The sequence below is a fragment of the Clavelina lepadiformis genome, chromosome 7 (assembly GCF_947623445.1).
Source record: "Clavelina lepadiformis chromosome 7, kaClaLepa1.1, whole genome shotgun sequence".
Lineage (NCBI taxonomy): Eukaryota > Metazoa > Chordata > Ascidiacea > Aplousobranchia > Clavelinidae > Clavelina > Clavelina lepadiformis.
In genome coordinates this window covers 18,929,699-18,943,488 of record NC_135246.1, presented here as the reverse complement: position 1 = coordinate 18,943,488, position 13,790 = coordinate 18,929,699, and the positions used below count along the sequence as shown (strand labels likewise).

The 13,790-nt window shown below is 35.8% G+C and overlaps 1 protein-coding gene across 3 annotated transcripts; it reads right to left on the bottom strand.

Moving 5' to 3' along the window:
• Nucleotides 1-989: 989 nt before the first annotated feature.
• LOC143464656 (uncharacterized) lies at nt 990-11,998 on the bottom strand. 3 transcript variants are annotated; one of them, XM_076962559.1, is made up of 20 exons: nt 11,084-11,997; nt 9,343-9,416; nt 8,821-9,209; nt 8,033-8,706; nt 7,823-7,917; nt 7,416-7,484; nt 6,504-6,837; nt 6,225-6,294; nt 5,968-6,079; nt 5,596-5,819; nt 5,067-5,140; nt 4,904-4,985; nt 4,704-4,775; nt 4,501-4,596; nt 3,761-3,914; nt 3,456-3,534; nt 3,334-3,378; nt 2,920-2,987; nt 1,978-2,014; nt 990-1,892 (listed from the first exon to the last, which is right to left on the bottom strand). In XM_076962559.1, exons 2-20 carry the CDS (start codon nt 9,372-9,374, stop codon nt 1,803-1,805), a joined length of 2,796 nt encoding a protein of 931 aa, XP_076818674.1. In that variant the 5' UTR covers nt 9,375-9,416; nt 11,084-11,997; the 3' UTR covers nt 990-1,802. The 3 variants fall into 3 exon arrangements, with proteins under 3 accessions (XP_076818674.1, XP_076818677.1, XP_076818675.1); XM_076962562.1 differs by lacking the exon at nt 7,416-7,484; XM_076962560.1 differs by lacking the exons at nt 990-1,892; nt 1,978-2,014 and adding an exon at nt 2,035-2,708 and having other exon boundaries at nt 11,084-11,998.
• Between the last annotated feature and the right edge of the window lie 1,792 nt (nt 11,999-13,790).

Genomic DNA, 13,790 nt, shown 5'->3' with positions numbered 1-13,790 from the left:
TTGTTACATAAATATTTGCGTCGTGCTTTAACCAATACAATGATCTTTTTATAAAAAATGGAACCTTTAACATCAACTTTGGGAAACTCCCTACAAAGAAATCATATAATGCGGCAAACGATTCGTTAGTAAAGCTATAATTTTTATTTATTTATTACTGTAATTGGATATTTTGGAATAGAACTGTATAAGAATGAAACAGAAACTTTGGTGTTTATGAAATTAATTTTCTTTTTAAACATTAAGTCCGTATTATATCATTACAGTATAACATAATCCACTTTTGTGTTTGTTTTTTTTGTGACGTGCTACATGGTCAGAAAAGGAAGCGAATAGTTCACCAAAAGTAGGTCACCTGCTCCTTATTTAGATAAATTCAGACAAACGGTTGTTATGAAATAATTCATATAAAAAAGCTGATTATAGTTGCTTGGCATGAAACTGCAGTAAAATTAGAAGATAATCAGCAAAAAGCTTTACTTTAGGCTTGGGTAACTAGCCCACAGCAGGCTATTTCAATTTATCTTGATAAGGTTACTTATACAAGTTGTCCTGAGTGTCTGTAACGCTAAGTTCAAAATCTACCTAATCCAAGGATATGACACTTTTTGAAAGATATTACACTTTTTTTCATTTAGCTCATAGCGCAGTTTTCCGACCAAGTAATCGTTTTGCCTCTATACTGACCGCTGTTTGAAGTGCTGATATAAACGCTTATTCTTTTAGAAAGGTGAGGCCAGCACAGACTTGTACAACACACGAACTTTAATGGAATAACTCGATTCTCTCGACTTGGCGCGACTTTGGTGTATACAGTATATGGCTGACTACAAGGGTTTGGAGTAAAATCTCCAAGAGAAGAAACGAAACGAGACAGCGTTTGGCAATTCTCTTCAGCGCTTGGTCTCTTTGACACTATCTCTATTCTGTGATTAATAAACACCCAGACTTGGGCGACCATATTTTGTTTCAGTCCTTGTTGCACATGATTCAAAACGTTTTCATTTTATTGCGCAGTAACGACAGTGCATTAGTGATTAACTCTGACAGCACATCGGCAAATTCGACAAACGTGCGAAAAACTTTCAAAACGTGCTCAACATTAAGTTTCGGTTATCACAAAATATGGCTGATGCTAAAATTTCATGCCAAGCCGTAGGAATATCATAAAATGAAGTAGATTTAAACGACAATTTTTAAGTTTTTCTAAACAAAGTTATAACGGTATTTGCACCATATTTTAATAAATATTTTTTGCAAACCACTGAAACACAGTGTTTGTAGCAGCTTTGAAAGACAAGTGGTCGCTAATATTGAATTATGCTAAACATTTTCAATGCAGTATGGCTAAGCTAAGAAGTACTACAGCAAAAAAATATTCTACTGAATATGATATCATGTGTATCATCATAATATTATGGTTTATTCGTTAAGTGGAAAATGAGATATACATGAAACATTTCATAAAATGGCAATTTGCGCTTAAATGTGTTCACTGTGTAATGGATATAAATAATAGCGTGGCATTAAACATGGGCAAAGCTGATAACACTTTGGATTACATGGAATTTACGGTAACACTGAATTTCACTCGTGCAAAACTATACCCCACAAAAAGAGAAATAATCAATCTTTTTTATCGAGTATTATAAATAGATTCTGTTTTTCTAGAGTGACGACTAATATCTACAAACTGTGACAAAAACTACAAAAATTAGCTATCTGTAAAGCACACTTTAATTTATAAATCTCTTTGTTCAAAAGGCGACAACATTGTGACATCACGATTGTGAAGAGCATTTTTATGTTTGCTTCATTTCTTTCAGCATTGAATCCAGTTTATCTTCGGCTTTTTTCACGTTGTCTTCAAAGTTTATCTTCAGATCTTGAAGCTATAACAGAGAAAAACGTAACCACAAGAGCAAAATTAAATGACGAAAAGCAAAAATTAGAATTTATCAAAAAGGAAGCACTTACAGCGGACTTGGCTTCGTTGAGATCCAATCCCACAGAACTACAAAAATGATTTAAGAAAAATATCAAATAAACTTTCATCTATAAATTATTATTTACATTAAAAAATGTTGTAGAGCGAGATCGATTTGCACATACATAAAAGATGTAGACAAGCTAGCACTGTTTACATTTTTGACTACCATGCATGTTATTCATGAACCTATTTAGCTCAGTTTTCCTATTTTAACAATTAAAATCACACCTCACATGGCAACAAAGCAGGTCACACGATATCTACATTATGCATCATCATTAATAAACTCAGGGAAAATCCTGTTGGCTAATCGGTATTATGGAAAGTAATTATGACGTTCAGATCAATAACGATGATCATTTTATCATTCTGTGTTTTTTTAAGCTGTAACATTGTAACCATCATGAACGTATTTTCAATCAATCATATCAATGCATAATGTTTTTGACTTGATTGACCAAGCGCAATCTACCCATGTTGTGTCATTTATCACAACACTTTAGGGGTCCAGCTGAACAAGGCATTACACAGCTGCCACTGTCAACATGCAGCTAAGCAACGTATGATTGCACTTTCACGGCAGTTTAATTAAATTTACCATCAAAAGTCTAAACTACCGACAGGACTACACCATATATGCCTCATATCAACAGATTTACGATATTGTCTGAAACACACAATGCATGCTTCACTCACCATTGGCATCGATAACGCAAAACTTATAAAAGTTTTTTTTTATTAATTTAAAGTTCCTTGCGAGTTCAAGTCATAAAAAAACTTAATAAAAATTGAAAATTATGCTATTGTTGAGAAACTGACTTAATTCTGGGTTAAAAAAAAATTAACTGCAAGTTCCAAAACTCAACAGGAACGAATTTAATTAACCAAAAGAGAATTATTCTGGAAACCAAAGCAGTAAAACGACATACTTGAGTTCTGTTCTATACCAGGTCTGGCAGTTCTGGTCAGTCTGAGCTTCAGCGTTTCTGGTGGTGGTCTGCAAGTATTAAAAGAGAAATAGAACGACTATGAAATGGAAGTATGGCTTCAAAATAACCGCACATGATCATTAACCAGCACAGAAATTTCACAGGGTTTTGCAAGGTCAAGTAACTCTTCATGTTAAGTCAGTTTGAAATTTTTCCACATATGAAATTTCATAAAAAAGAAATTTTTAAGATCCCTTTGCGTACGTTTAAGACCAGCTGATTAAGGCAGCAGTAGCCAACCAAAACGTTTCTAGAAACTATCATAAAAAAATTTGACTTATATTTCAGAGGAATACGATGACTTGTCAATGTCAATAATTACAAAAATAAAACACGTGTGACAGAACAACTCACCAGCTTGAACGTCTTCCGCTTGATTGGTGAAGCTTGTTGGACTTCCTATGTGACGTCATAACTCCATGAATTAGTTTAATGAAAACGTGATTATTTCAACACAAATAAATATTAATACGTACGAGCAGTCGTGTGATTCTGTTCACCTCATCAGTAAGTTCGTCGTTCTTCTGACGTAACTTCACGTTTTCCGTCGACATCCTAAAGGTCAATAACATCAAATAATAATGTTTAACATTATATTTTAAAAAGCATGCATTTTGAACATGCGCTAAAACCATTTCGCAAACACCACAGTATTTCAAAACTAAAAGTACATTACTGTTTGCTTTTATCAATTTGCCTTGCATATGTTTGCTTTGTAAATGAAAGAGCTTCATCACGGAAGACATAATAACACAAGTTTAAGATCTAATCTACAGTTTACTTGGCCATTTTATCTTCATCCTGGGAGAGGGTGTCGTAAAGTTTTTCAAGGACAAGACGAACGACTTTGTACTCGTTCAAAACGTCATCGATGGTCGTCGCGAGATCATCGCTCGCACGAATCGCTTCACTCAACTTGTTGATGTCATCCAGTGCTGGAAGAGAAGAGTGCTTTGTTGTGGGCAAATTTACCGTCAACTGATTTTGCCCAGCATAGCAGAGCAATGTATGTTTTGAATTAATTATCATAACTGACAACATTTAAAGCAAAAATAATAGAGGATAAGAAAAAAGGTTAGAAGTTCTTGCAACAAAGGTGCATTGGCATTAAACAGTCACGCAAACGCAAACTGGACGCCTACCGTGTTTCTCCAAAAATAAGACCTACCCTAAAAATAAGAACTAGCCTGAATTTAGAGAATGATTTTGATATAAGTCCTGCCTTTAAAATAAGACCTCGTCGATAGCGCGAAAGTGCAATGACCTGAAGTTACGCGTTTGAAGTTTGAATAAACATATTTCTCAACTTTGCTGTTAATAAATGAGAATAAAAGACATCCCCTAAAATAAACCCTAGTGTCATATTTTTAAGCGAAAAATAATATAAACCCTGTCTTATTTCTGGAGAAACACGGTATATATGGAAAGGAGTTGTAACATCGTATTACTGCAATATGGCGTTTTGTGTTTTCAGTGGTATACTTGACCAACGAGAGTCATAAATAACACAACATGTTTCACCTCTCCTCTGCAGAGGACTGGAATGCGATCGGGGACTCCCCACATTTGACCTTGATATGACCTCTGATGCCAAGCGTTCAGACACCCCGTTCAAACCTGGAAAAATATGTAAGCAGTTATAATGGTATCATATATATATACTATATATAATATCATTTCAACTGCACAAGAAACCGTTTGTTTAAGCAGACGTCACAACAGACCTTTGTTTAAGATCTTGTTGACGGCATTTGACGTCTCAGTGCTTGTTCCAGTCATTGATGTCATCAGGGCATCTGTCAAAAGCAAGACATAATCCCACGGTTATACATGAGCTAAGAGCGCCTGAGTTGAGGGTTGTGTTTGCAAATTCAACAAGATGAGCAAACAGAGTCCAGGGTTAAGTGAGGACGCGGCTTCATACCTTCGTCATCCTGTGGGCTTGAAATATTGCTCCGTGTGAGGTAATCTACCATCATCGCAGTGCTGTCTATGCTGGGGAGGTCCTGACCATAAAATATACACTTCTAGCAACTGTTAGACATGAATATAGATGCTAAGCACAAATGGGCAGCGTCTGATCTTACCGTCAATAGGCTTTGGTCTGTTCTGTCAATCATGCTTTCCTCTGCTAAAGTATTTTCAGGTGTGCGTGTTTTATCTGCAAATACATTCAAAGTGAAATTAAAGTAATAATGTCAATCATATTGTAGGTTCCAAGCATGCATAAGAAAGACTTGAGCAGAAGGGACGAAAAACCAGTGTCGCTACTTCCAAGGTTTTCAGATATTCTTGGAAGTTTGAGTATTAGTTTTAAATAAAATTGAAAAATTTACCCAAAATTATTAGCGAGCATTCTTACAACAAATTTTGAATTCTCACAGAGCTACGTTCAAGGTAGGAACCCAAACTGGCAATGAGTAAACCACAGACCTTTTATGCTGCATCTCCCTATGTCATGTCAATGGCGAATTGAGCCATTTCGGACTCTGACTTAAGTCAAGTCATTTAGAGTGTTTGACTCAAGTCAAGTCATGAAAAAATGTGACTCGACTCAAATCAATGATTCAAGTCATTACAACACTGATGTCAATAGCACAGCTTCAAGTCACTCACCATCCACTTCTCTTAAATCTGTTCCAGTCGTCGGATTTTTGTCAAACTCGGAAAAGACTTCCGCGTGATCGTTGGAAATCCTCGCTTGATTGTCAGCGGTGTCATCAACAGGCGTTTTTAATCTTCTTCGTGGGGAGATGCTGTCGCTGTCAGAGGAAGATCGAATCGATCGTCGTTCTGTCCTCCCGTACTTTTCCTCCGGAGCATAATTGCCCTCCTTTTTCCTGAAAAAACATTGGAGTTTTCAAAACTGACATCATTTACTTAAACTACTATTAACTTTGAGTGATCAAGAACAGGCTCATTTAAACCGAGAAATTGTATTTGTTTAACCACAAGGGCATTGTGATGTCACAAGAAATGCTTTCTTACACTCTCCACTGTCCAAATGTGACAATATCAGGATTTTCCAGAATCTGTCGATATCGTTCATTCTGGTGAAGGCGGTCTTGCCAGCAAGCGATTTCGACAGCGACAGAATCTCCTACACAAAAAGACAACACATTGAATGGTGGTTCAGTGAACATTGAGTGATATTTGTCAATCATACCACAAGATACCAGATTTGTAATTTACTCACAGAGCAAGTTGATATCGAAATAATGACATCAAAATGTGATTTATCAAACCTGAGCTGCCAAGAAATGAAGCTGTGTTGGCGATGTAACCGCTTTCTTCACTCACTCCAGAAATCATGCGCTGATGACAACCAAAATGTAAATAGTTGCAATGTGCTATTTAATGACACATCATACACTGATTTCTAAGTTGATCGAATAATACACGTGTGTTAGCAAGCAGCAACTCAATTTCATGTTAAAGCAAAGTTAGCTGCCATGACATTGTTGAGTTATAAATTAATTAAGAATATGATACAATAAACACAAAAGTAGGCCGAGATTAGACACCTGGTGGCGATGGTGAGCTACTGCCTCAGAAGCTCGACGTCTCTGTCGACTTCTCGTTGGTAGAGCTCCGTTTGGTGAATTCGCCGATTCAGCGGGGACACTCGCCCTCCGGCTGAGATGGACCAGAGCTGGCACAACAGACTCTTCCTCGGGGTCAGCTGGTTTGACACCTGCTGTGTCCTGATCTGGGGTTGTGGTGGGGTCGTCCGTTGAGTCGGGTTTGTCATTTTGCACACCCCTTCTTCGGGGAGGTCTTGTGACAGGTCGAGCGATTCTGGGGCTCCGATTGGCCGATTTTATTGTCTCACTCGACGATTTGTGGCCGTTGGACTTTCTACAAATTATTGTGATAGTATTTGCTGCTTTGTTAGATTTATTTCTAAACAAGTCAGACAATTTACTTGTCATAGAAATGCTACTGCAGGTATTTTCTTACAAGCTGCACTTTTTTGCATATATTTTTATAAAGAGTGTTCACATTTGTTAAGTGTTAAAATATGTCATTGCAAGTTTTACAAAACTATGTACATGAGTGAAAACAAGGCATAACAAGAGTATGAGTTGAAAATGCAAGCACCAACAGGATATAGGAAAGAAAAGAAGTTTTTACAGTGACTTTTGCATTGCCTACCATATGTCAGCACTTTCTGCTTGCAGATGTTCTGCTTCTGTCACTAATAATTTTTAAGTCAATCAACCAATCAAACAGAAAGAGAAAAGTGAGAGCTTCTAAGGTGATAAAATCATCACAAATTAAATTAGAAAGAGAAGCAAACGACAAGATTCCAAGAAGAAGTGTAAGACACACATTAGGGCCTTACAGAGGTATTTGAAAAGTTACCTTCCTCAGAAACAAAACGACGGTAACGGTCTATTCTTATCACTGAGCAAACAGTTAACGCTAAGACCTACCCAGAAAGGTCATTTTCATTCAATGAAGTTGACAAGGAGTCATCGGCATGCAATGTCTCTTCAGAATTACTGAACATCACACCAAATTGTTCATAATAACACAAAATGAACATTATAGAATTTTACATTATTAGCAATCAAAACAACTTGATGGTTAAAAGAGAGCAATTCAGCGTTCAGTTATTTTTCAAACAAAGCTAGAAATGATGCGTAAACAACAAAAAAATAAAAAGCATTGAATGAAAGTTATTCCCACAATGATGCATGCAGAAAACCAAACTTTTTTGAACAAGTAAAACTAACAAAGATGTCAGAAATTGTGGTTAGTTTAGAAACAGTTATCAGGTAATGATTAAACTGAACCTTATCAAACTCAGAAAGACCACTAAGATAACAAATTTACTTACTTTTCAACTCCATCTGGAGTCAGTTGCATTTGCTGTCTCGAACCACGCCATGATTTTTTTCGATCTGCTCGGTCGACACTACCATTAGACGCGATCTACGAACAACAACTTTTATTTTGTCTTTCCAAACAAGCAAAAGGTTTAGAAAAACGTAACGAACAGAAAACATAGTTCTATTAAATTCATTTTATGTCAATTCAAAAATACAACCTCATCGTCAACAGGTTTCCTGGAGTTTCGGCGAGCGAGATTCATCGCGCTGTCTATGTCGCTCGACCATTTCCCACTCGATTTTTTATCCATTACCGAATGGTTGGGGGCTAAAATTTTGCGCGATGGACGAGCATTTTGGCAAGTTTCATTCGCGGCATCGGAGAATAGGTTTGCACTGCCTCTTCTACGAGTAAGTGGCCTGCTAGAAGCCCTGGCAGTGTTTGAAGCCACACAATCCATTGCACTTGATGGGTTAACAGTGGTGGTTAATTTCTGTGGCAAGGTAATTTTCTTTTGCTTCACAATTGTCCGACTGGTTGTACTTTTCCACAGCTTACCACCTCCGATGCATTCGTTAACAAAAGCGCTTGTAGTGGTCAGTGGTTGTTTACTTATGTTACCAGGTGGAAAGTTCTTCACAGTGTTTGATTTCGTAGAATGACTACTTTTTTTCAGTTTTTTGATTCTCGATGTTCCAGCTTTGCTACTTCCCCCTGTGCTAGATGCACCTGAGTCTGTGTGGTTATCTTCAAGAAGATCTTTCACGTGCAGAGGTGGATGATAGTCGTGAACTACTTCATTGTTATTTAGCCATTTATTTTTTGCAGCTAAGATCTTATCTTTAAGGGCAGCAACTGTTTTGGCGCTAGAAAGGTTGTTATAGTTATGATCTGAAAAACACAATGTTTTTTTCCCAATTTAATAAACTTAACTTATTATATTACAAATATTTCTGGACTGTGTTGCATTCATATTTGCATCTCTAGCTTAACAAAATACGATACCAGTTTGGTGCATCAAGTTATCATTGCTGGAATGCTTGGTAGGTGATGGATCTGTTGAACATAAAGACAAAACTTCACAATTTTCTTCAAACTCTTGGCAAGTGCCATCTGCTTGAAGAGTGATTGACGAACCATTTTGCATAACGGAAATATTATTCACAGTGTCACATGTAACTTTGTCGTTAAGGTTTTCATAAAAATCTGTGGTTCCAGGTGGCACAAATGTCAATTTATAATTGTCAGAAACAGCGCTGACAACAGTCGAGTTTCTATTTGATGAGAGAGGTTCATTTTTCATTGCCATTGTTATCTTACTACCGCCATATTTGCTTCTGCCAGAGGCAAACGGCAACCTGGATGTACCACCAAAACCTGGGATTTTTGAAGGCCTGTAAATAATAGTAAAGTCACAAGTTAAAAATCTGAGGCAATACCAACTTAATAACATGCAATTCAAATGCTGTATACAGCAAGAGCATAGCAATAAATAAACTACAATGCTATAAAGAAATATTTTATTACCTTCCTTGTGGTATCCTTGACTTTACAGACATCGTCTGTATAAGAAGTAAGGTACTGGAGTCCTTTTTAAGTTTCTAAAAATATGAATCACAAAATACAATAATGATGCTGGAAAGTCTTTTCAAAACTTAAACAAAATATCCATTAACAGCAAAAAAGACACTGCACTTGTATATAAAAAAACTCAGCTCTGAATTACCGAAAGGACTTAGGTCACAATTAAATTAGTTTACGACATGACTGGAATTTTTATTTGTTAAGATACTAGTCAAAACGCTGAGTTAAGTGGTTGTAATTTATTATGCAACTTTTACATGATAATTTTAACGCTTTACTCCATGATATATAGATTACACCGTGTTGAAACTGATTTCAAAAGAAAACTGTAAAATATCGTACAAGTACGTGTTAAACAAACAAACAATAGAAAATACATCTTGGATTCTAAAATACACCCAACTTTAGAAAACAAATTTTAAAATCAAATATTAAAATCATATATAAATTAACAGTAAAGAGGCTGTAGACTGCATAAGATAATAGAAATCAACTGGAATAAAGCAACAAAGAATAAGCAATGTGTGAAATATTGCACAAACTATAGCCCAATACTCGATACCGTAGCTTTAGTTATAGCTGCTCTGCCCAAGTAGCTATCCTGTTAAAATGAGAATGTTGAGATCAAATGTTTTTAGTTTACTAACCACCCACGGTGAATGTTTCCATTGCACCGAAATAAATCATATGCTTCAAAAGACATACCCGCCACAGATAACAATACAAATAAAGATGTATGCTACAGCATATGAAAAAAATATAGTACAAGAAAAACTTTTTATTGACCTACACACATGAGACAGTGCCGAATAATTTATTAGCCCACGAGACCATTTAAATCATCTGATTAATATTAAAAATCTGACATTATTTATTTAACGTCACATTATCAGAACAATTTACGTCCTCTTATTAATATTGCTTTTCATTTCAAGAACCCACTGAAATGAACAGCAAGGCAAACATTAGCCTTTATATTTGGACGTATTCATTCCCTAAATTTAAGTACTTGCCATGTTTGAGCAGAGCAACTGCAGAGATACATTTAAGTATTTTTGAAACACTCTCACAATAACTTGCCTTTTACAACTTATCAACTTATTATTGATTTATCATTGAATTATATTTGAATTATCGACACAGTGCTCTAAATTTCTTTCACACAAATTATTTGCACACATGATGCTACTTGTGACAAACTTCTCTCACAGTGTCAGTCAGAAATATTTAAACGCTACAGCAATCGCCAGATGCAAATGACACAACATACACTAGCCTGGCAAAATTAACACTCAACCCATTTTAAATGGAGAAATCTTTGAACACTTACACACTTCAAATTCCAAAAAACTATTCATGTTCCCACTTGAATGAGGTAAGTAGTCAGTGGAAGGCAACAGATTGTTAAGTTAATAAGGACACAACTACTTTTGGTAACAGATTGAGAATATCCAATTATACTTTAATCTGACAGGAGTGGGGAAAAAAGCACTAAAGAATCCACAAGATCTTAAAAGCTATGTAAGAAGTTGAAAATGTGATTATATAATTACGGACATTGACAAAGCACAAAAGACAATCAAGACAGCATTTGAAAACCTTTTCAAATGTTAAGCAGCCACTTTGGAAATACCGTTAAAAAAGATTGTAAGATCCTACCAAGCACAATAAGGTTTTCACTTACCGTAGTAAACTACAAAGTTGAAGGGCTTCTTCCACCTCAATCACTTCAAGCAAGTTGTCATGAACCCAAAAGTATTTTAAAATGTTAACATCACAATAAGCGAAAAACCTAAAAGAAAAAACAAACTATACATTTAGAATAGGGTTGAGGCAAATCAAAAGCACTTGGACTTGCCAGATCCAACTAATTAAATTCGTTACTCGGCCAAGTAGTCGAATATGATGTCACAATGTCATTAATGATGTCACTTAGTTACACAAGTCAAATGAAGAGTAATCAAACATCGCGTGATGGTATGACAGCACCAGTGCTGGAAAACAACAACTTACAAAGCAAATTTTTGCAACTAAAGCACAAACATTGTCCCATTCTGACTTACTGTATTGATTCGAGTGCAAGTCACTTTTTTCGTACCAAATATTTAACAACAATTTGACTCAATAAATAACAACAAACAAAAACACAATCACCTAATAGCAAACTTGCATGGAGGTTGATCCAAGAATTCGCCTAACCATTTTGTGGTCTATGATTGGTTTGTTATTATTATCAATTTGTTACTCATTGCATCACATTTTGTACCACCCAATATTTGTAACAATAAAAACATCAACAAAAGACTCTGAAGGACCTAAACTAACAAGTGCTACAGAGAAAAACGATAAAAAATAATCAAAGTATTGCATTATAGTCAGTTGGGGCAAAAAAAAACATAGGGGTACTTGGGGTAAAAAAGGACAGCCCCCCCAACTCCCCCTAAGAATGATTTTTTTGAAAAAGCTTTGCATGGTTAGAAACATCATTTATTTGCATAGTTTTTTAACATACAATACAGGTCTAGAGGTAAGTACTCTTCAGGAACTATGCAAATCACTAAATTGACCCAAAAACGGTCCAAAAAAACTTTTTTTGCTGTTTACTAAACTTTTTGTGGATCAAAAACGATGGTTAAAAATCACAATCTTTTTATGTGTATCTACATGATATTTTAGTATGATTGTACTCCAGTACTTCAATTTTGATTGCTGTTAACCTTTCATTCTATTCTATGTTGTCTTTTTTTACCCCAAAACTACACAATGTGTTGGGGCAAAAAAAAACAGTTGTTTTTATTTTCCCAGTGCTTGTTTTTTTTTACCCCATCTTTAATAACTTTCATTTTAAAACGATTTTGGTTGCTATAAGGAATTAAACTAGCACTTTAATGCTTTACTTGCATTGTCTCAGTTTCCTGATCACTAGTAAATACATTAATCCTAATGTACTGATGATTCATTTGAAATTAAGTTAAGCGAGTGAAGTTAAGCGTTAAGTTTTACTCTCCAATCATTTTGTGTTGTTCTTTGTAGTTAATTGATTTATGTACCATTCCACTTTGTTGAACTCCTGCCAAATAGCTATTCAAAAGCTTAACCTTCTTGTAAGCATTTTCCAGTTTCAGAAGTCTCTGTTCAGTAGTAGTTTAACCAGTCCTGGTAGCATTGTGTTTCTCCAAAAGATGAAGAAGGCAATCCAATTTTGGAAAAGACCAGTCCACAGGAAACTGAATGGTCAAGTAATGTGGAAGAAATGCCATCCACCTCATCAATCCGCAACATTTAAGCTGTTTCCACACCGTCGACGAGCACCACAGTACAATCACGGATCAGAACAACAAAGGACATCATCAATGAGTTGCAACTTCACGCTCCCGAAGGGATGAAGTATGAAATACGGCTTGTGTCAAAAGATGAATCGGTTTCGATAGAAAGTGTGTTAAAATCAAGGGGACGACAAACAAATGACAAGAAGAAAAAAAGAAAAAAGAGTGAAGATGAATGGAAGCATTTTAACAAATGAAGAATTTAACGAGCAAGTTGAAAACTTTGAAGCAAATGGAACAATTGCAAAAAAGAAAAAAGCTGGGAGAAGGAAAAGGAACGCAGACGAAGATGAAGAAATAAATTCACTGGACTTGGAGGAGGAGGAAGAAATAGAAAGAAGGATGGAGCGGGAAATTCAAAAACAAATGGATGAAGACATGAGGAGAGTAGATACAGAGGATGAGATGGTAGAAGAGTCTGACGATGAATCTGAAGAAATGAATGACAAAACAAGAGAAGACACAGTTGTTAGAATGGAAGATGTAGAGGAAGAGAGAAGAGATGTAACTGAAGAAAGTGTAAACGAACAGAAGAAAGAAAAGAGAACATTTAAATTGGAAATAAACAAAAAGCAAGTTGGAAAGTACTTTGCAGTGTTTTGGGAGAAGCCAAAAACATATTATTGGGGAAAAGTTCTGAAGGTCTTCAGAGACGAGGTTGATGGAAAAATTGAGCAAGCTGAATTTAAGTTTTGGGACAAGAAATCAACTTCAGAAGATGCAGTGTATTGGGACTGGCAAACAAAGGAAGACATAGATATAGTCACCGTTGAAAATTGTTTTTGGGGTCCTTCAACCGCAGTGTTAACTTCTGTCGGACGTGCAAAATCATATTTTGGTTTTGCCGAAGAAGAGGAAGTGAAAGAAAAATTTGTGTTCCTAAGCAAATATGGACTTCATAATGCATAAACTTTTTTGTTTGTTTGAACAAGATGTTACAGTTTCATCCTCATCTGTATATATTGCTATTTCTTCTGCTTTGTGTTGCTTTTAATAAACAAAATTTGCTGTCAAAATTGATTGTTTTTTTTTACCCCGAGCATGGTTTTTATTGCCCCAAACACT